Below are 23,465 nucleotides of genomic sequence, written 5' to 3'. Positions count from 1 at the left end.
AATACAAACAATTACCAGACATATGAACACAAATAATCAAACAAATCAGATTCAATCAGACAATTCTGGAAGCAGTCGAAGTTGGTGGTAAGTCTTCTTCCTCTTCCTGAACAGAATCAAATATGTTAATGTTTCCTTTCCGCCTAAGCAACGCCAGGTACTCCAGCTATAAATGCTTATATGCTTTACTCAGGGTACAAATACAACTTTGTGTGGGGGTAACACAGGCTATGTGGCTGCGTCCTCATGCAGGGGCGTAAATTCTCTATATACATTAAATGTGTACCGTATAGTGCCACCTGGTGTTGGTGGCAGAGGGTATTACAATTTCCTCTTTTTAACCTGGGCAACACCGAGGTTAAAGCAGTCTAAGCAAGGGGAAAATTTTCCTCCTTCCCTTCCTCCTTCCAACCCCCAAAATGGAGGGGCCTGTCAAAGCTCTTCCCCTCCCCGAAAAAATATGTATATGTCGTATATCTTTCCCCTCCCTCTCCTCACCTCCCCCTTCCACTCCCCTCACTGCCTTCCGCTCCCCTCCCCCTCTTGCCTCACTCCTTCCCCCTCTCTGGCAGTGCCGAGTACTTCAGCTAGGATCATAGAAAATGCGGATGACATTCAAATGATACATCTGGGTGTGCAAGTCAAATGTAAGCATGTGGATCGTACAATTTAATGATTGTACTATCCACGTAATTGCATTTATACTGCATTAGGGCGGGCCATACTTTTTTTTTTTTGTAAATCAATCGAGAGGAGTGTTCATATTACGTATTTTGGTGTGTGGTGAGGTGAGGATAAATCGAGGATAAATTTATCGTATCGAGCGATAAAGTTATTGGAGCATGGAATGAAGGTATTGGAAAGGGTGTTGGAGAGGAGGATAAGGAAGAAAGTGAAGATTGACTAAATACAGTTTGGATTTATGCCAGGAAGAGGAACGACAGACGCGCTTTTTATTGTGAGGCAGTTGCAGGAGAAGTACATGGAGAAGAGGAAGAAGTTGTTTCTTGGGTTTGTTGATCTGGAGAAAGCATTCGATAGGGTTCCACGTGAAGTAGTGACATGTGCATTGAGGAAGTTAGGAGTGGAGGAATGGTTGAACAGCGTAGTGATGACAATGTACAAAAGAGCGCGCACAGCTGTAAGGACGGAGGACGGGAACAGTGGTGAGTTTGAGGTGAAGGTGGGAGTGCATCAGGGGTCGGTACTAGGTCCACTACTATTTGTAGCTGTGATGGAGGTGCTGGCTCGGAACGTAAAGGAGGGTTTACCGTGGGAGTTGTTGTATGCAGATGATCTGGTGTTGATTGCAGAAAGTGTGGATGGACTGAAGGAGAAGATGAACAGGTGGAAGGAATGTATGGAGACAAAAGGTCTGAAGGTGAATATCAGAAAAACAAAGGTGATAGCAAGTGGTAAAGCATGTGGTGAGGTGGAAAGAACTGGGAAGTGGCCGTGTGCTGTGTGCAGGAAGGGTGTCTGAGTGAATTCCATTCAATGTACAATGTGCGCTGAGTGGGTTCATCAAAAATGTAGTGGTTTGAGAGGGTCATTAACCAGTGTGGCAGCTACATTCACGTGTAAGGTGTGCACAGAGGGAGCTGCAGATGGAGGAAATGTTGAGTTGGATCTTGGAGACGGCGTGAAGCTGGAAGGTATGAAAACATTTTGCTACCTCGGAGACGTGCTGAATGGAGAAGGTGGATCAGACTCGGCAACGGATGCTCGAGTGAGATGTGCATGTAAGACGTTTCGGGAACTGAGTGGCGTGCTGACGAGGAGGGGAGTGTCGTTGAAGCTGAAGGGAAAGGTGTATGCTGCATGTGTGAGAAGTGTTATGATTTATGGGAGCGAGACATGGGTAATGTCTAGCAGGGATTTCTAGCAGGGAAAATGGCCTTAAAATGCCTGTTGTGTTGTCTGTTGTTTCCATTACACCATCCACCCTCCTCCACGCATTGGCACCCACCTGGATCTTCCACCACACCTATGCCTCTGACTTAACAATCCCCGATCACTGTTCCATCCAGATACTCAAACCTAATCCTTCTCTGATCTCCTCCTCTAATCTGATATTTATTTATTTTCTCTGCCGCCCAACCTACATCACCTCCGTCTTCCCCATGCTCAACTTCAGTCAATGTTTCTCAAAAGCTTCCATCCACTCCCCCAGTACTTCCTGCATTTCCCACCCACTCTACCTCACAACAACCAGCACATCCACATACAATATCCTCCTCAGAATATCTTTCATGTTTACCTTCCTGCTGACGAGCTCCATCACCATGATAAACAGGAGTGGACCGAGAGAGCTTCCTTGACTCAAACCAATGTTCACATCGAACTCATCTGACATCCCAGGACCAACAAAAATTCTTCCCTTCCTTCCCTTGTACATCAAATTCCACCAACCAATCTTCTGCTTCCAGCAATCCCATCCACCTCAATGTTGCCATCACCATCTCTCTCGGGACAGTGTCGTAGGCCTTCTCCAGATCCACAAATCCCAATGCCATTTCACCTTGCACCTCCAACCTCCTCTCCACCATCTGTCTCAGCTTGAACATCCCATTTGTCATTCCCCTACCCTTTCTGAACTCCTGCTGCTCTTCTCCACACTCTTCCTTATCTTCACGTCCACAATCCCCTCCAGCACCTTCACGGCATGACTTCGGAGTGCAATGCCTCATCACATGATCATCTCCAGCGCCAAATGAATGACCATGTGAAGGTTTCTGTGAAAAAAATAAAAAGTAAAAATCCTTTCACACATTTTTTTCCCATTAAATATTGTTTTTCATTCAGCCATTGATTTTTTTCTCCGTTCACTCACAAGTTCCTGTGCGCAGATGTGTGGCGTGAACATGCACACACTGATTCACCCCACAACGCCACAACGGAGCCCAAGCAAAAATATAAACAACAACAACAACAACGATGGTATAAAGACCAAAAACCGACAACACTACCTCCAAGACAACATATTATTTGAATTATTGTGCCTAAGAATTAAAAATCTGTGGTAAACATTACCGATATTACCTCTTTTAGAATCTTCTTGTCATTCACGAATCGGTACAGCGGCCATGGCGGTGTAGGTAGCAGTGGCGTTTGGAAGGGTGCACGTTCGTGGAGCTTCACAATCATAATGCTACAAGTTACGTAAACGAACATTCCCTATTTGTCGACATGGCTTTTAAAAGCATTCAATAAAACCTTCTGATAAACAAACCTCTGGCGATAGATAATAGCAAGCAGAAAAACTTTGGCAAAGTTAGATGTGCACATTCACAAGGAAGGGATGCGATTTAAGGAAACGTAAACGACGTATAAAAAGTTTACAAACATCATAACGGAGCACACTGTGTTTAAATGAAATAAAGGGAGTGAAATAAGAAAGTGCAAGTTGACGATTTGTTTAATTAAATAAAAGTTATAAAGATTTAAAATGGAAAGGCGAGTACGTGTTTCGTACGTGTACGTTAAGTACGTGTTTCGTCGCTATAGACGGCACGAACTCTCGGGGCTCACCTGCTGATGCGCAGCACGACAGAAGGATGAGAAGCGCGGGAAAGCGGCGCAGCTTCGTGAGGCGATGAAGGCAGAACGAAACGGCCATGGCGAGCAATCACGCCATTAAGGAGGATGTAAATACTGTACCGATGTTTCTTTTCTCTGGAATGAGACGTTGAGGAGCGCGAATGAGGAAGGGTTTGCGTGTGAAGGGGTGGGGGTTGAGGGAAGAAAGGGTTCGATGAGTGATAAATGGTTGAGGGTTCCAGAGGATTTGGGTGGGGAGGGTTACATGGCAGTGGGTGGGAAGGAAGGAAAATGTGTGTGTGGTGTTGGCGAGTTTGTGTTTGTGTTCGTGTGTGTGTGTGTGTTCGTGTGTGTGTGTGTGTGTGTGTGTGTGTGTGTGTGTGTGTGTGTGTGTGTGTGTGTGTGTGTATATGTGAGTTGCGAGCGTGTGTGTGTGTGTGAGTTGCGAGCGTGTGTGTGTGTGAGTGGCGAGTTTGCGTGTTTGAGTGGCGAGTGTGTGTGTGTGGTAGAGTGTGTGTGTGTGGTAGAGTGTGTGTGTGAGTTGCGAGTGTGTGTGTGTGGTAGAGTGTGTGTGTGAGTTGCGAGCGTGTGTGTGTGTGAGTGGCGAGTGTGTGTGTGTGTGTGAGTGGCGAGTGTGTGTGAGTGGCGAGTGTGTGTGTGTGAGTGGCGAGTTTGCGTGTGTGAGTGGCGAGTTTGTGTGTGTGAGTGTGAGTTGCGAGCGTGTGTGTGGTAGAGTGTGTGAGTGTGAGTTGCGAGCGTGTGTGAGTGGCGAGTGTGTGTGTGTGTGTGTGTGTGTGTGTGTGTGTGTGTGTGTGTGTGTGTGTGTGTGTGTGTGTGTGTGTGTGTGTGTGTGTGTGTGTGTGTGTGTGTGTGTGTGTGTGTGTGTGGCGAGTTTGCGTGTGAGTGGCGAGTTTGCGTGTGAGTGGCGAGTTTGCGTGTGAGTGGCGAGTTTGCGTGTGAGTGGTGTGTGTGTGTGTGTGTGTGTGTGTGTGTGTGTGTGTGTGTGTGTGTGTGTGTGTGTGTGTGTGTGTGTGTGTGTTGGCGAGTTTGCATGCTTGGGGGTGTGTGTGTGTGTGTGTGTCGAGTTTGAGTGTGTGTGTTTGCGAGTTTGTGTGTGTGTGTGTGTAGCGAGTTTGTGTGTTTGTGTGTGTGTGTGTGGCGAGTTTGTGTGTGTGTGTTGGCGAGTTTGCATGCTTGGGTTTGTGTGTGTGGAGAGGTTGTGTGTGTGTGTGTGTGTGTGTGTGTGTGTGTGTGTGTGTGTGTGTGTGTGTGTGTGTGTGTGTGTGTGTGTGTGTGTGAATAAGAGACAGAATTGTGAGGAGCAGAAATGAAAAAACCTGTGTGTGTGTGTGTGTGTGTGTGTGTGTGTGTGTGTGTGTGTGTGTGTGTGTGTGTGTGTGTGTGTGTGTGTGTGTGTGTGTGTTGGCGAGTTTGCATGTGTGTGTGTGTGTGTGTGTGTGTGTGTGTGTGTGTGTGTGTGTGTGTGTGTGTGTGTGTGGCGAGTTTGTGTGTTTGTGTGTGTGTGGCGAGTTTGTGTGTGTGTGTTGGCGAGTTTGCATGCTTGGGTTTGTGTGTGTGGAGAGGTTGTGAGTGTATGTGTGTGTATGTGTGTGTGTCTGTGAATAAGAGAGACAGAATTGTGAGGGGCAGAAATGAAAAAGTGTGTGTGTGGTGTGTGTGTGTGGTGAGGGTGTGTTAGAAAGAACGAAATTGTGATAATGAAAGAAGGGGCAAGATGGTTTTGTAAAGGTGAAGTTGTGGCTAAAAGGGCGAGGTGGTGGTTTGGTGTAAAAGGGTGACGAGTGGAGAAAAAGGGTGGAAAGGATAGCGCAGATGTATAATATGGGTATGATTCCCTATCTGGCGATTAACTGTCGCCCTGGTGCTTCGCATGTCGGGTGCACCATCCGTTGGAGGACCATTAAGTCGGCTATCTCATCTATCTATAATTCCAGTAATCTCTGTGTGTCTGTGTGTCTGTGTGTCTGTGTGTCTGTGTGTCTGTGTGTCTGTGTGTCTGTGTGTTTGTCTGTGACCGCTGTTTCTCGACAACCACGGGTCCGATATACTTGAAACTTGCCAGGTATATTGCTGGGGACCCGAGGATGTGCCTTTTCAAGGTTTGAAATTAATCGGACAAGTACCTACCGAGCTATGTCCAAAAAACGCTTCAACCAATCAGAGAGCAGCGAGCTATCACGTGTGCCGAACCGTTAATGCAATGCAAGCGTTAATGCGTTAATGCAAGGCTTTTCTTTTTTTCCCTCTTCTCTTTCTACTTTTCCTTGCGATTAAATTGCAAACAGCCAAAATACGTTGGCGCTAATTGAATAATTGGCCATTAACACTAAAATAATCGTAACTGCGATATGCCAACTTCCGGACAGTGCAGCCTTCCCTGTTGTTGTTGTTTGCAGCAGCTGTTTGCAGCAAGGCAAGGCTTTTCTTTTTTTCCCTCTTCTCTTTCTACTTTGCCTTGCGATTAAATTGCAAACAGCCAAAATACGTTGGCGCTAATTGAATAATTGGGCATTATGTTTTACAACTAATAAAAACGAATTTGCGATTCATTCGCTTTCCTGCGCGTTTGTGTACGCGATGGCGATTTCTTTACCAAACTCCGGAAGCCGTTCGCTTTGGACCGAACCATTGCATGTAAATAGAGGGGGGGGATTGTCACCACTCGCAAGCCGTTCGCTTTGGACCAAACCATTTCATGTAAATAGGGGGGGGGATATAATTTTAGATATATATATAGTACGGGCATGCCCTAGTCTATTCAATAAAGGTCCCATGGTACCTTCGCAAAAGAGTAGGTTATTGTGTACCGGTACCCTAGCCACATCCCATATTCCTGCTCTCACTATTACTGGCAAGATGATTGGCAGACCTCTCGGTCTATTCTCTGCTCGTGACTGTTTCGGCAGCTTCACTGCTCTGCAAAGACCAAGATGGTGAAAGGATGAAATGTAAGAAAGGTGAGTGTAAATGAGGAATATTGTCGTTTTGAGGGAAATAAGAGGAAGTGCAACAAATGTTTTACAAGGAAAGTATTTGACCACCACCTGAAAAAAGCCAGGTCTCCATTTGCATAACCTGTAATTGCCATTTTACATTGTAACAAACTCACCTGGGCAAAGTAGATGAACACCAATTCAGTTTGAGCTCCTTTGTAAACATTTTGGATCTCAAGGATAAAGACTTTTTGGATCTCGAGGATGTCAGTTCCCAAAGCCAAAATCCATTATTGTGACGGATGAATGGGCATGACATTTTGGAGTGGAATCAATTTTTTTGGGGATGCAAGATCGAGGCTCATGGAAGAGTGAGGTTATATGGATGCTAAAAAAAATGTAACACAATGACCGGGGCAACAGTTGGATACGACAACCAAGGGCATGAACGAAGAAGAAGAGCGGAGGAGGAAACGTAACATGAAAGTAAGAGAGAATCAGGTTAGGCAGGGTTCATGAGGGGTGGAGGAGAAATATTTGTGTTTAAAGTTTAAATAATCGATTATAACGCATGTTTTTGGTATTCAAACTTCAATATGAAACAATAACATCTCGCAGTTTTTCAATGGGAGGTGTCTTCTTCCTCTTCTAGGGCCCCAATTGTTGGCATCTTGTCGGGTTGGCCGGGTACAATGATTGTGGCCTGTCTTTCTAGAACCGGCTGGCCAGACTTTATGTTCAACTGTAGTCGAGTTTAGTAACTTGTTCAGGGTGCCAGTGGGATTTTTAACGCCCACCATCCATGTCCCTAACTCCGGGTAGGCCAGGCCTACCAAAAATTTCAGAACCAATGAATATATTCTGCTTTGTGTTACCAGTAGAGTTAACTCTAGTCTTAACGAACAAGTGATATGTATTCAGAAACATACATTTTGAGTATTCTTGGATTTGAAAGTATCTGATTGGCCTACCTAAAAATTCTGCCTTCAGTTATGGCCCCGCTACCAACTACCGGTGCTGGTAGATCATGGGTCAGTCGGCTTGATGTCCTTCCAATTGATGGGGTCGGGATTTCAACCCAGGCAAGACAGCCCTAAGCTAACTTTCCAGCCCTTTTGGGGCAGAGGAGTCCTTGGGGAGGAGGAAGGGAGGAAGAGGACATGGGAGGGAATGGTGGATGTTCAAGTCAGCGTCTTAAACTCGGACACCTTTCTACCTGAGCTGTTCAACAAGCCAGCAAGAGGCGCTGTTACCCCACTCATGCTGAATGGTTGTTATCCGAGTTGGATTTGCTACGGCTAAGTTTGTGCCTCCCAAGAAATAAGCAATTCCCCTGGGGTTTTGCTTTGATGAACCTCTATGATGCATATAAGGTTCATCGGTTCCTTTTGTTTTTCCTCTGATGCATTTGTTCTTTGTCTAAAAAAACCCTAAATAGACCATATACAACTTTTCTGCAACTCTTGACAACACCAAAGACAGCATTTGGTTGCCCAACTTCATGCATACATTCTTTTTAGCGGATCTTTCAACCATCACGTGATATCACCCAGTAAAAGCTGATTGCCAGAGGCTATGAGAAATTGGAGCACTGCTCTATTTTTTGCAACTTGGCTACAACTTCCAAAAATTGCGCAATTTCCAGTGCACATTTGCAACTTTTCGTTGTGTAACCGACAGTTTAAGGCTGCTCAGTGTATACAGGTCTTAACTTAAATAAAATCTTACTATAATTCACCAAATGTCTGTCTGTCCGTCTGCCTGTCCATCTGTCTGTCCGTCTGTTCCCAGGTACCGCAAAAACGGCTGAACGGATCGCAACGAAATTTTGGGTGGGTAATCCTGGGACCCCCTGGAGTATAATCGGCGATATTGTTTTTCCAATTTTTTTTCCAATTTTCCAGTTTTTCCAAACACGATGGAATAATATTTACCGATATGAACACTGATGTGGCTTTTATTGAAATTCTACAAATACTGTTTAGATTTTGATGATTTGCGTGTGATATGATTTAACGGATGTTTATATAAATCGTTTAAAATAATAAAAAGCCTTCAATTTCTGATATTTTGCCTTTTTTATTTGGGCCTCCCAATTGAAGCCCCGCCCATAGGGCGGGTACAGGTGCTAGTAATAATATAATACGTTGTCGCTTACACTGAACTTCAATGCAGGAGGAAGCCATTAGGCCGATAGAGTTTGCACTAGCATTGGCAATCTATGGTTGTTTGTCTGTGCTCTAACCTTTTAAATGCTGAGCATCAAGCAAGGAAGCAGCACGTGAATGAATGAATGAATGATCGTTTTAAGGCCATAGCGGGGGTTAGCCTTGCGGGCCCCATGACAATCATGGTTCCCTGTTTGAGGCAATGTTTTTATGGCTGGATGCCCTTCCTGATGCCAACCCTTGATCACCTCTTACGATGCGCAGGGATACGGTGTACCTATTCTAAGCCAGGGTACCCACCGTGATCATTCATCTCAGCAAGCTTTTTTTTTTCTTTTTTTTTTTTTGTATACTGAATCGAGGCTCGTGAAAGAGCTAACATTTATTTCACAAACAAATCAACCAGACAAACAAAATATACAAAAAGAGGGAGCGGAAGACAAGATGGGGAGAGAAGGGGAAGCACACAACCACAAGTAGGGAGATAATGGGGCTTCCAGGACACCCATGTATTTAGATGAGACTTTTCCCCAAACTGCCCATTTTTCCCCTTATTACCGCGACACCCCTTTCTCCTTTTACATGTAAGTGAATGGGGGAGTCCTTACTTAACCTCCAAGGACCACGCGACATTCAAAATTCCTCATTGATCCTATGAATATTTGCTCATTTTCTAATTTTTTAAACAACTCCATTCTCTTATGGAACTCATCCCCATCTAGGATATTGATAAACTTTACATTAAGCACCTTTCTCTGTGCGTTTATAAAATGATATGTTTCACGGAGGGACCTGGTCTGTCCTCCTCCCGATCCACATACCATTTTAAAATTATAATATTTATTATCCGGTTGATAACCATCAAAGTTCTCACTCCACTCTAATATATTTTTCTTCCCGCCCTCCATTACCCCACTTAACAAATGAATACGTTTATCAGTCTTGAGGACCTTCTGACCAGTGATCCTCTCAACCTCTCGGATCTGGTATTTCTCACACTCATTATGTTTTCCATTTATATACCAAGGTTGATTACACCTCCACCCTTTAGTCTGGTTAATACTTGGTTCTATCATTTATTTATTTATAAAAAAGGCGGCGGTAGCCCTTAAAATCCCTAACCCCATTATCTTATCACTAATATATGGATGGTTGTTGTTTAATGGCTTATCAGTTTTGTTTTTTGTAATTCTTGTGAGTAAAATGAACGCAAGATTTCTTCCCCATTCATATCATATAATTTGTAAGTCCTGTATTCATTACATCAACAATTTTAAATAATTCATTAGTCCACCTCTTTGTATAACCTTTCTCAAAATGGCTTTTCCATCTGTATATTCTTACAATATCACCAACTTTGAACTTGGGCTTTCTCAAATTAATCTCCTTTTCATATTCTAATTTTGTAAATGTTTCTGATGGTTTTGATTTTGTTGATGAATGAACTGTATTATTGTAATTATCTACAATATTCTGGATTAAATATACCCATTGTTGAGAACCGAGTTGTGTGAATTTTTTATATAGTTTCTCTTTCAAAGTGCGATTAAAACGCTCAATAACAACTGCCTTTCCTTCATTAAAGGTGCTGTATAATTTTAAAAAACCTCCCCCTTAAGAAATTTCATAAATATTTTGTTATAGAACTCTGTTCCCTCGTCAGTCCATAACTTCTTTGGTTTCCTTTTATCCCTATCAAATATTGACTTAAAGGCTAACATTAAAGTATTACCTCTCTTGTTTTTCAAAGGAACAACCCAGGCAAATCTACTCCTCAAATCAATAACGGTTAAAGCATACCTGTATCCCTTATCATTATTTAGTTCGATTAAATCAGCGGACCATATGTGGTCGGTGTATTTAGAATAAACTTTCCTTCTTTTAAACTTTGTGATTATAGGTTTATGTAATTCATTAGCCAAAAGCTCCTCAGTCTTGATAACATCATTAGAGCCTAATAGTTTTTTGAGGGTGAATAACCAAGACCAAGTTTCAATTTAGCACTTATCATTTTTTTCACAATAAACCTATCAACTTTCTCTCTCAACGTAGGATTTCGTATCAAAGACAAATTATACAACATTTCTCTGTCTGCTTCATGTTTTTCATCCAATGTGGTGGTATCCCCATAAGCAATATCATGATTCATACAAACTTCATCAACCCTATTTATAGGTTTAGACCAAGGTTTAGGATTGTCAGCCTCATCTAATCTTTGATCCAGGTTTGTTCCTGGACCACAGAAAGAATACCCTGGAAGGTGTAATTCCCCTGGAATTCCAGTTGTTGTAAATTTACTTCCTGACAGAAACTTTTGTATGTCTCCTCCACTTTTAGGAGAGATAAATTGGCACTTTTTAGAGCTACACACTTGACATATTCCTTTTTGATAAACTCTATTATTTTTAGCTTTAACATAAGAGATATTTTTAGATTTAGTTTTCTTTTTACATTTGAGACAATAACTCATATTTATTTATCAGAAAAATTCCGACAGAGTATCAAAACCTTTTTGGTTTTTAACATATACATTTCAATCTTTATTTTTAAAACATAAAGAATCCTAAGGAATGCCTTCACTCTCTCCTCCATTTATTTACAAATAAAAACTAACTAAAGTCAATAACACCAACATCATCAACCACGTAATCTTTTCCTTCTTCTTCTTCTTTATCCCCACTTTCTCGTTTAAATCTCCTCGCTGAACTCATCTCAACCATTTTAAAAATCATTATCTTAGTAAGAGTCGTTAATTCTTTATTTTCCTCTTCGGTGCGTTGAGATTGATGTATTTGCTGTAATACACTCAATCTTTTACGAATCTCACTGATTTCCATCTTTTTATATTTTTCCTCCCTCTCTCTTTTCTCCCTCTCTTCCTTCTCTCTTTTCTCCCTTTCCTCCCTCTCCTTTTTCTCCCTTTCCTCCTTCTCCTTTTTCTCCCTTTCCTCCTTCTCCTTTTTCTCCCTTTCCTCCTCCTTTTTCTCCCTTTCCTCCTTCTCCTTTTTCTCCCTTTCCTCCTTCTCCTTTTTCTCCCTTTCCTCCTTCTCCTTTTTCTCCCTTTCCTCCTTCTCCTTTTTCTCCCTTTCCTCCTCCTTTTTCTCCCTTTCCTCCTCCTTTTTCTCCCTTTCCTCCTTCTCCTTTTTCTCCCTTTCCTCCTTCTCCTTTATCTCCCTTTCCTCCTTCTCCTTTTTCTCTCTTTCCTCCTCTTCTTCAACTCCTTCCTCATCCCTTGCTACCCTTGAGTTTGAACCCCAAAGAATATTATACATATACTCATCTGGATTTTGAGATATTCTTGTATCAATAATTATTTTTTTCATAATAGGATACCAATAAGATTTGTTGACGATTTCTAAAAGAGTTTTATATTTCATAACTTTGAGAAGTTCATTTTTATTTAATACTTTAAACAAGTCTCTATTTGTGGGTTTAACAATATCAGTATAAGGCCAGTTTTTTATGACAAAATTCCCATGTATATGCTCCAAATCATAAGGTATGTAATACCGAGCACCCTTTTCTTGTAGGTATCCTTGAATACAAAAATTTTAATTCTCTTGTAGTCTTCTTCCTGCCATTTATGTATCAGAAATATATGTGAGATTAATATTATGACAGGTAATACCACCCCATCTTCCCACTACCAAATCGGTTTGTATTCCTCGGCTTTCTATCCTTATCTCATTACCTTCCTTCTTTGTCATGCTAACCATCGCTATACTATCATATATTTTTCTTTTCTTAAAATTACGTATTTGTTGTTTACTAATTGTACTTCCACATAAATCCTTATCCTCGCCAAGCGGACAATATTCTTCTTTACGAGACTGATTCAAATCGTGTAGGTCTTCTAAGTTTATTGAAAAATACCAATTATACCCTAAATCAGGCATATCATACCCCCATTTATTAATTCGCATATTAACTATATGTCCTTCTTTATAAAATTCAATTGTAAGCAGGTAGTTAAATTCAATGAGGAAAGGTGTATGGTTAGTATAACCAGGTGTTGTGGTTGTAAATTTTACTTGTTTAACAAAACGTGCTGTTTTCTTTAAAAATATATATTGTGATAAATCACTGAATCTAATTAAGTCATTCGCATCTGTAGGGTTTGGATAATTGATTAATTTATAAGTATTCTTCATATTAATATTTTTACTTATACTATATTTTTGTCGTTCAGCCTGTGCCTTTGTATAATAATTTGATAAATCAATATCCTGAGAGGATTTTCCAAAGATAGAACCATCTTTTCCAACATAAGTCATTTATATTAGATTAAAAATGATATCATAAAAATTTTCATTATTGTTGAGTTTAAATAATACATATAAACATAATTGACCACAACATTTAGAATTAATTTCTTGAACTTGAAATGTTTGATAAACACCATTCTGTAAGAATTGTATTACTTCAACAAGTGGTGGAATACCATAACTATCAAAATAATATTTATCCTGACTATTATGAATACAAACCCAATGAGAACCATTCTGCGTGTCTAAATTCATAATAATATTCTTTGTATTCTTATTTATATGTATTAATTCATCTCTCATACAAATAACCACATTATCAATTTTTAGTGTTTTACAATACTTAGCTAGTTCTATATTTGACGTTGTATTCTTTCCAAATTGTTTAAACCATTTATCCATTTATTTATGAGAAAGATACAATCCATTACCCCGTTTAGTTAGTTTAACACCCGCTTGAGCGATAGAGGAAAGCATATCTCCAACCAACAATCTAGCTTTATCAGGTAGACTTTCAAGTTTTTGAGCAAAATCTACAATTACACCACTTCCACTAATTTGTTTCTCCAACTCCTTGTTATGTCTTTCCAATTCTTTTTGAGCTTTTAGTTGTGCCTTCCTTTCGTTAGCAGTTTTTACCGCTGCTGAAATACCACCAGTCAATACCACCAGTCAATGCTCCCGCCGCACTTAAACCAGCAAATAAAGGAATTAGAAACGGGAGAAATCCTCCTCTTGACTCGTCTATTGAATATTTCTTTAACATAGGTTTCGTCATTTTAATTTTAAGTGAACCAGTATCATTTAGTGTTTTTACTTGTGTGTGTGTGAGTAAAACATCAATTCTTACAGCTCCTTTTCTTTGAATTGTATTAACATTAATAATACAAGGCTTTTGATTTTGAATACAAGATGTTAATTTATTAAGATTGATTTGATTAACATATACCCCTACCATTTATTTATGAGAAAAAACCTATGTGATATTAATCATAACACCATTATCTGTATTAATCTGTAATTCTGTTTCTTCCAAAAGCAAACAATAAGCATTAACTTCTTCATTCTCTCCTCTTTCAATGTATAGAGAAGTATCCACTCTATTAGACTTTATAGTTTCCTTTTGAGAACTCAGGTCAATTGCGTAGATTGTATAAAGTTTTTGAAACACAACCATATCCAAAATAGGATCATTATTACCGTTGCTTTCACACACCTTTTGGTAAGACTTGTAGGCTTCCGCATAATCATTTTTTTCCCAATCAATTTCCAATCTATCTCGCGGATAAAATGTGCCATCAAGAGAAACCCGAAGTTGTTTCACCTTAGCATTATCACTCAGCGCATTATTCTTATTAGTACCGTCCTCTCCATCTGGTTTTTAAAAAATGAGCCAGAGGTATCGTGGCTTTCCTTGAAGAACACCCAAATTCCAAGTGTAGGTAGTGTGTTCCAGTTTAACGTGTTGACATCTTCTTTTAAGGTATGATACATTTAGCGGTTTCTTTGAGTTAAGTCTTCTATTTAACATCTCTTCCGTTTTAAGATTAGGAGTATATTCACTGATATACCAACACAAATCATTAATAACAAATTTATTATTTTCTCCAAAAGCATTTTCAACCCCAAAAAGCAATCTATTTACATTATCATTCCTTTGTAGTTGAAATCTAATTTTAAGCCCATACAAAACTTTATCATAATCACAAAATCCAAATATACCTTTCAGAGGGACTGCTACGGTAAAACTATTCTCTGCTTTTGCGTCATCATTATACATTGACTTCCTTTGACTATAACCAGGGTCTGTGTTTGTACCCGTTGACATATCAGGAATAAAACCTTCAACAGCTCCCTTACCCATTCTATCACTAAACGAATATAGTGTAAATTTCATCATTTCAGATGTAGCAGAGACATAATCAACCGCTTCAACCTCTTGTGTTCCAATATACAGGCGAACACTATCAAACATTTTCCAGAAGAAATCATTTACGAGTGTAGCATTAGTGTTATTCGCAGCCTTAGTGAATTTAAATTTACACAGCAAGAAACTATCAGCGAGATTCAAGTAAGTTTGTTGATTATTTATTTCAAAACTTTTTGTTCCATTTGAATTCCAGTCTGTTCCTGTTATAGCATTTACCTTAAAATAGTCTTCCTTTTTCGTGGAGTTTGAAATGATAATTGTATCATCCAAATCATAGATACTATCAATCGCTTCCATACTTGTATTTATATAGTATTAAAATCGTTGAAACCCTGACCCAAGTATTTTAATGATTTTTTGTCGTTCTTGTGAAGATAGTTGAGTTTTACCTTTTTGTATTTCTTTGATTGCTTGTAATTTATGAGACTCCTTTTTAGCATCTTTTATACTCTTTATAGCACCCGCAACGGAGCCCACAGCAGAAGCAGTTGAACCAATTAGGTCTTTATGTTTAAGGATGGTTGAACCAATACCCATTAGAGTATCAATTATCCCATCTCCTTTATTTCTAAATTGATGTCCCACACCCCGTTGTCTCTTTGCTTTATAGTATCCTCTACCCATACCTTTATAGTATGGTGAAAGGAACATCCCATCCCCTGTAATTATTTTATATTTTCCCAACTCGTGTTTTCTCACAATAACCATTATTTATTTATCAAAAAAAACTTCACGAAGGTGAATTCTGATGGATATAATTTCTTCATTAAAGGAGATCATACGATTATCTTGATCGGTCGGTTATCCTAAACCGGTTATCCTAAACCGGTTATCGGTCGGATCGGTTATCCTAAAATTTACTCTGTATATGGTTTTTCCTGACACAGGTAAATAGACAAGATTTTTTGGTTCCATATTGAATTTATAACCAATCGGTGTTGAGTATGCGCTGAATGAAAATATTGTATTTGTTCTTATTCCATCGTTATAAGCACCATCAATCAAATCACAATGAATTGATACTGAATTTATACCGGAGGATATTTGAATGACATTATCACTGTAAGACGTCCCGTTAGTTTCAATCTTTTTTGAAGAGAAACCCAATAGCTCTCTGAACGAATTTTCAATCGTGAAATCAACTTTATAATTATTTTTAAGTTTAATCGTTGATTTTGAAGTGTGTTTTTGAATATCTATTACCATATTTTTTGGTTCATCACCTTTTTCTTTCATAAGGCGAGAGACTTCTGAAGATATTTGAGAAATCTCGTAAGCTCCGGGTGAAACGGTTATAGTTTTATATCCACTTCCTGGATTATAACTAAACTTGTTGTTTTTCTCTGTGATATTAAACAAGGTATTATAAGTTTCCATCGACAATAAAGATGCCTCATATGAGGTAAGGGGGTCAAGTTGTAGTGGGTAAGGGAATGATGCTGTGTAATCACTCGTTGTAAAATTTAAACTAAGAATTGTGCTTCTCATCTTATTTAATATCTAATAAAATATCTTTGTATTGACATTTATTAATTATTTTCATATTCATCAACTGGTCTAAAATAGCGGATGTTTCATTAAAACAATTGTTGTTTCCAGCCTTCTTACTACCTAACAACAATAATAGCCTATTAACTAATTGTGATGGGTCATTTGGAAGAAAGCTAACACCCGAACCAAGCTTACTTAAAGCATCAATAATATGTTTCTCCTTCTCATTCTTCTTACTTTTACCAGCAACAGAAACTCTATAATCAAGTGCGTTTAGTAAATCAATATATACCCTATCTTCCTCTCTTTCCATATCAAGTGGTTCCTCAAAATATTTTGAACCGCTGAATCCGGAGTTTGTTAGAAGAAACATTAATCTTGGAGTTAATTCAACATTTGGTTGAGCAGAACTTAAGAACACCAATTTATCATTAAATATCAATAACTTTTCTTTCACAAGATGGAACTGTGCTGGTTCTTCTGTTGGAATGAGACCTGCTCTGGTTTTTGAACCTGCCGAATACTCATTGTTTTGAAGAGCTTCCACAACATAATTAGGGGGTTGATTTACCTCCTCAAGTTTCTGAAATAATCCCTCGTCATCATATTCTAATTCACCAAGTTCTTGCTCTGTCATTTGACTAAAATATTTGATCATTTGAAGTTTTTTTGGAGTAAATTCTACCGTGGGGACTGTAGGTGAGTGTTGAGTTTTCAAAAGTGGTTTAAAGAATTTCTCTTGTTTTCTTTCAAAGACTTCTTCGCCAGTCAGTTTTTGTCTCCGTTTCTTCTTTATCCCTTCCTGTTGTTTAACAACTTTTGAAACTAATTGTTGATGTTCCTTAAACTTTCTTACTCTTTCTTCGGCATTCATTTAGTATTGAAAAATATCATTTAATGAATTGTAAAGGTCAATGGGGAAATTTTCCTTTTCTTCATCATTATAGTAAATGTGTTGAAATAAATCCTTTTCTTTAAATATTTCATCAAATTCTTTATTGGTATTAATACGAGTTGTTATTTCTTCTTCACTAATACTTGTATCTCTGCTTTTCATATGTTTGCGTTGAGTCTCCTCATCGATATCAAAACCGAATGATGAAATCTTAACTCCATCACCACACAATTGTTTAATAATTTGTCTCATTCCTTCAGGATTAGTTTCTAAAATCCCAAGACCATTAGATTTGATTTTATTTAACTCCCTCTTACAATGTGAATATTTTGTAGAACCAAGAGAGACCTCCTCAAATATTTGACCTTCGTTCCTCAATCGCATATGTTCCTCCATTGAAATGTAGTAATAATCTTTCCCTTCTACTTCTCCTGGTCGCTTTGCTCTGGTTGTAGTACTCACAAAACGAATCATAGGGTGTTTTAAAAAAAAACTTACAATCTTTTCATTTTTACTATTCAAGAGTTTAGATTTATGAAAGTTCTTTCCTGAAGCAGATTTACCCACAAGATTAATAATAATAGTTATCATTTATATATGTAATTATGTTTAAAATAAAAATACATCCTTTAATATCTCATCTTGTTTCACAACAATATATTTATATTTTCCAATTGTGTGTTTCATATAATTTTCAAATTCTTTTTTACTACATAACGTAGAGCAATTATCTCTCCAAAAATTATTTACATCTATTGAATTTAACTTAAATAAAATAAAAGTATTGGCATTGTTTCTTATTCAGCGTCGAGGGAGTTGAAAATATGACTGACTAAGATAAATACAATTACAAGAAGAATGTCTCCCTCTTGTATAGTAGCTGTCCATTACTGTTTGGTTTCTCTCATTAACACAATCATCAAAGATGACGAGGTTCTTTTTTGATTTGTCTAAATCTTGAGGTGAAGGTATATCATCCATATTATCACTGAGAATACAAGTTATGGGTTTTGGTTTCGATTTTGATTTCTGTGTATCACAAAATAATTGTATTATATCTTCAATATTATAATCATTTAGTTTGTTTTGAAGTTTAAATAAACCGATAATGTCTTCCTTTTTAAGACCCGCATTAAAACCTTGTGATAGTAGTTGATACTCGGGTTGAAAACTTGACTTCGTAAAAATTATTAAATTATCATAATCTAAAAAGTTGGGGGTAAGGAGCATCTTTAAAAGCAAACAGGTTTTTCCACATCCGCTTGAACCAACTATTAGACATCTCAATGAATTTGGAATGTTTTTATGGTTATTAAATTTTATCTTATTTTCCCAAACGGGTAAAAAATCATTCATTTATATATTTGGAAAACAAGTCATCTAACTTTTTTTGAGCTATTTTAGAAACTCTATTTTATCCTGAGTTCGGGTTTAATTTCAAAATAATTCATTATTTTATTTATATAGTATCTTGTATTAACATTTCCATTAAAATTATTTTGAATAATAAATATCATTAAACCCTTATACATTTCCTCAATACAAATAGTCTCTTCCCTTGAAAGAAATGGTGTATTATCATCACAATACTTAACATTCATCTCTCTTATTAATCTTGTAAAGTAATTCATTTTTGGTTCTAATTTAAAAGAGTTATATATATATATATTTTTTTTTTATTATCATTAATTAAAATTAAATCACAGAAAATACATTGTTTATATGAACCCTCATTATTAAGCCCTATTCTATCACAAGCCGGACAATTTTCTAATTTATCATATGGAGAGTCTGGAAATTCTAAATATCCTTCAGAACTTATCATATTTATGTGGTAAATTTTTACTTAAACTAAACGCAAGTTTATTAGCCAATAAATACAATGTTTCAAAGCACAAAAGACAAATTTCAATCAATCTCTACCTCGGTGGAAGATATAGAAAAATATGTCAAAGATGTTAAATTAAACAAAGATAAATATGGAAATTTTTGGGTAAAACCAGTTATGGAAAATAACATGAGTCCCTCTATTTCATTTAAAGGAAGAGCCTATCCTGTAAAGTCATCACTCAAGGTAAGTCTTACAAAAGTATCTCCACTTCTACTGGCTATTCTGACAAGACTAGAAACTAAAATTGATGCTGAGGCTTTAAAGATGTATGATAAGACCATCGACAATTCTCGTAGAGACATTTGTATATACCTTAATAAACCCAAAGGTATTGAAATAAATAAAGATGTAAATATTTCTGGGACTTTGTCTCTCAGAACACTTATTATTCATGATTATTTGAAAATTACATTCAATTTGAGTCATGTTGTAGTTGATTCTGTAATTGAAAGAAAGTGTATTGATATAAATGGAAATTGTGTTTCTTAATAATTAAATGAGTAGTTATTCCGAAGAAGACTTTTTCAGTGATTCTGAATTTGATACTGAGAGCCTCAGATCAGAAGAAAGCTTTAGTATCTGTTCAGATGATAGTTATGAGAGTATTTATTGATGATTCCGATTACTATATAGAGTTTAGTGATGGAGAAATATGAAGTTTTGTCACTGTATAAATAGCATGAATTCTGGTTATTGTTCCGCCTGTGATAAACAGTACAATCGATATGATACTCATATCAGGACCATTAAACATGCTATCAATACATCTGATAAGAGTAAAAATATGATTAGATGTGAACCTTGTAATAAGCTAATTAGAGTACTTGATAAAAGGAAACATAAACAAACAAAGCACCATTTAGATAATGTTCTTAACGGTTATAAAGAAGAAGAGATGGAACATTGTGATCTTTGTGATAAGGATATGAAGAAGACTAGTTATAGATATCACATCCTAACCAAGAATCATATGAATAAGTTGCCCAAAATTTAATTGAGTTTCCTGACTCTTGTTTTCAATTTTTTCATGTTTTATTTTAAGTAAAAGATAACTAGTAAATAGTGAAGTTTTTTACTATATAAATATGATGAATTCTACTTACTGTGAGAGTTGTGAGCAGAACTACAAACATATCAATAAACATTATAAAACACAAAAACATTTAAAGAGTAAAGATAATAAGTATTGTAAGATTTGTAAGACATGGGTTCTGAGAAGTGGGTATGATCAACACTTCGATACTCAAAAACATTTGAAGAATCTCAAACCAAAGGTTCTTCCAAAGGTCTATTGTGAGCGCTGTCAACACTACATCCTCAAGAAGGATTGGAAGCGTCATGAGAAGACAAAGAAACACCAAGTTCCATATTATGAGATTGAAAATTTAGATGGTGCTTTCAAAGGAAATATTAAAATTAGATTGTTCCGTTTCAAAGATCCAGTCCCCCGTTCTCTGGGAGCTGCTGTTGATCTTACAAAGGAAGGAATAGATGATCAGATTGATGAGACTATATCTGAAATGGGAAGTTGTAAATATTATTTGGGGGCTAAATTGGTTCTTCGTAAAAAGGAAGATCCACCATTTAACTTTTACCTACATACAACAACTTATATGGTACTTAATAAGAATGATTATGATAGAAATAAAGAACAGGTCTTTAATGAGCTTAAATATAGTGAATTTGATATTGATGATCTTATTGTCGGAAGCGGTCTCACTGTAGAAAAGGTTCTGTTTGTTGATGTTCACATTTTTAAATCTGATCCACTACAAGCAAGATCATATATTCAACTTCCTAAAATCATCAAAGATAAAAATGCTATAGTAAATATTCAGAATGCTGATAAGTGTTTCTTGTGGTCTGTACTAGCATATCTACATCCAGCAAAAGAACATGCTGAAAGAGTAAGCAATTATATGAAATATGAAAATGAATTGAATATGAAAAATTTGAAATTTCCGATGACTCTTAATAATATTCCAAAGTTTGAAAAGTTAAATAATATTTCTATAAATGTCTATGGGTTGACTGAAAAGAATAAAGTGCAGATTTTACAAATCTCAGATGATGAGAAAGAAAAACATGTTGATCTCTTGTATTTCCGATCTGGTGAAATTGAACATTATGCTTATATCAAGAACTTTTCAAGATTAATTAAATCACAAGTCTATTCTAGAAAATGTAAAGTTTATCCATGTCGTCGGTGTTTGAATACATTTCATTCACAGGAGAGATTGGATACTCGTAAACAATATTGTTCAAATGAGAAAGCAACAGTCATTACACTTCCAAAGCCTGGTTCTAAAATTTCATTCAAAGATCAAAATAAAACAATTAAACATCCTTTTGTGATATATGCTGATTTTGAGAGTATCTTGGAGAAAATAGCAACAGCGGCTCCAGATCCAAAAGAATCATACACAAATAAGTATCAAAAACATACTCCTTGCGGATTTTGTTATTATATCAAATCATCCGTTGGTGGTGAATATAACAAGTTAGAGGAGTATAGAGGCTCAAATGCCCCAGAGGAGTTTGTGAAACGACTAGAAAAAGACTGTGTTCGATTAACCACGATAATGAGAGAAACCAATAAACCAATGTACTTGACGAGTGAAGAGAAAAGGAAATTTAGAAAAAACAATGTCTGTCATATTTGTGAGGAGAAAATTGGTGAAAGCCTAAAGGTTAGAGATCATTGCCATCTCACTGGTAAATATAGAAGTCCGGCTCATCAAAGTTGTAATATTAATTATAAACTCCCCTCGTTCATTCCTGTCTTTCTTCATAACAACGCTCATTATGATACACACTTGTTTATTAAAGAGTTGTCAAAGACTCCTGGGAGTATCAGTGCTATTCCAAGTACAGATCAAAAATACATCTCCTTTACAAAAATCATTCCAACAAGACCAACTACAAGAATTCGATTCTTGGATACATATAAATTCATGGCTAGTCCTCTTGCTAACCTAGTTAAAAATTTGAAAAAATTTCCATGTTTGGAGAGTAATTATGAGGATACGGAACTCCTAACACAAAAGGGAATTTACCCGTACGACTATATGGATTCATTTAAAAGATTTGATGAAAAGAAACTTCCTCCAAAAGAAGATTTTTATAATATTCTAAATAATAGCAATGTTTCGGATGATGATTATGTACATGTTCAAAATGTTTGGAAAAAATACAATATCAATAATATGGGTGATTATCATGATCTCTATCTCAAGGCTAATGTCCTTCTTCTAGCAGATGTATTCGAAGCATTTAGATCCGTGTGTCTTTCTGGATATGGCTTGGACCCTGCTCATTATTTCACAGCACCGGGTCTTGCTTGGAGTGCTATGTTAAAAATGACTAAACAAGATTTGGATTTGATAACCGATGTTGATATGCTCCTGATGATAGAGAGAGCAAAGAGAGGGGGAATTTCACAAGTCTGCTCATCAAGATATTCAAAAGCAAATAACAAATATCTTCCAGATTATGATCCAAAGAAAGATAGTTCCTATCATGTATTATGACGCCAACAACCTCTATGGGTGGGCAATGTCCCAAGCACAACCTTATGGAGGATTGAAATGGGAGAGTGATCATGAGGGTGTTCTAGAAAAGATTCTGAGTTCAACACAAAAAGAGTTGGATGAAAGGAAAGAAGGGTATTTCCTGGAGGTTGATCTAAAGTATCCAAAAGAACTCTTTGAGAAACATAAAGATCTTCCTTTCGGGTGTGAGAAAGAATTAACAAACCCAGAGTGGTTGAGTGAATATCAGAAATCATTTGATAAGGAATCAAGAACAGAAAAACTTTTAACAACATTCTTTGATAAGAAGAACTATGTACTACATCAGAGAAATCTTTTACAATTTGTGAAACATGGTCTAATTGTTGAGAAAGTTCATCGGGTCCTGAAATTCAAACAGAGTTATTGGTTAATGAAATATATTGATTTTAACACTCGAAAGAGAACGCTTGGAAAGACTGACTTTGAGAAAGATTTTTATAAGTTGATGAATAACGCGGTGTTTGGGAAGACTATGGAAAATGTTAGAAAGAGACAAAATATCAAGTTGACAACTTCCTGGGAACAAACTTCCAAACTAATCAACAGACCGAGCTTTGAGCGTGTTGAAATCTTTACAGAAAACTTTTGTGCTGTTCATATGATGAAAGAAGAAATTGAGATGGATAAACCGATTTATATTGGTACTACTGTTCTCGATCTATCAAAACTACTGATGTATGAATATTATTATGAGAATTTGAAAACAAAGTATGATGATAACGTCATGTTGATGTATATGGATACGGACAGCTTCATTCT

The 23,465-nt window shown here is 37.2% G+C and overlaps 1 protein-coding gene across 2 annotated transcripts in view; it reads right to left on the bottom strand.

Annotated features, from left to right (window-relative positions):
- The window catches only part of LOC137437527 (integrin beta-5), a 129,051-nt gene extending 125,184 nt beyond the window's left edge, over positions 1-3,867 (bottom strand). For both annotated transcript variants that reach the window (XM_068131920.2, XM_068131921.2), the window contains exon 1: positions 3,532-3,867. In XM_068131920.2, coding sequence (XP_067988021.2) covers positions 3,532-3,619 — 88 coding nt within the window. In that variant the 5' untranslated portion in view covers positions 3,620-3,867. The remainder of the gene's footprint in view (positions 1-3,531) is intronic.
- Positions 3,868-23,465: the final 19,598 nt, after the last annotated feature.

The sequence above is a fragment of the Myxine glutinosa genome, chromosome 12, assembly GCF_964187855.1.
Source record: "Myxine glutinosa chromosome 12, kmMyxGlut1.1, whole genome shotgun sequence".
Taxonomy (NCBI): domain Eukaryota; kingdom Metazoa; phylum Chordata; class Myxini; order Myxiniformes; family Myxinidae; genus Myxine; species Myxine glutinosa.
The sequence above is the reverse complement of the archived record's forward strand: the minus strand, read 5'-3'. Positions and strand labels throughout refer to the sequence as shown.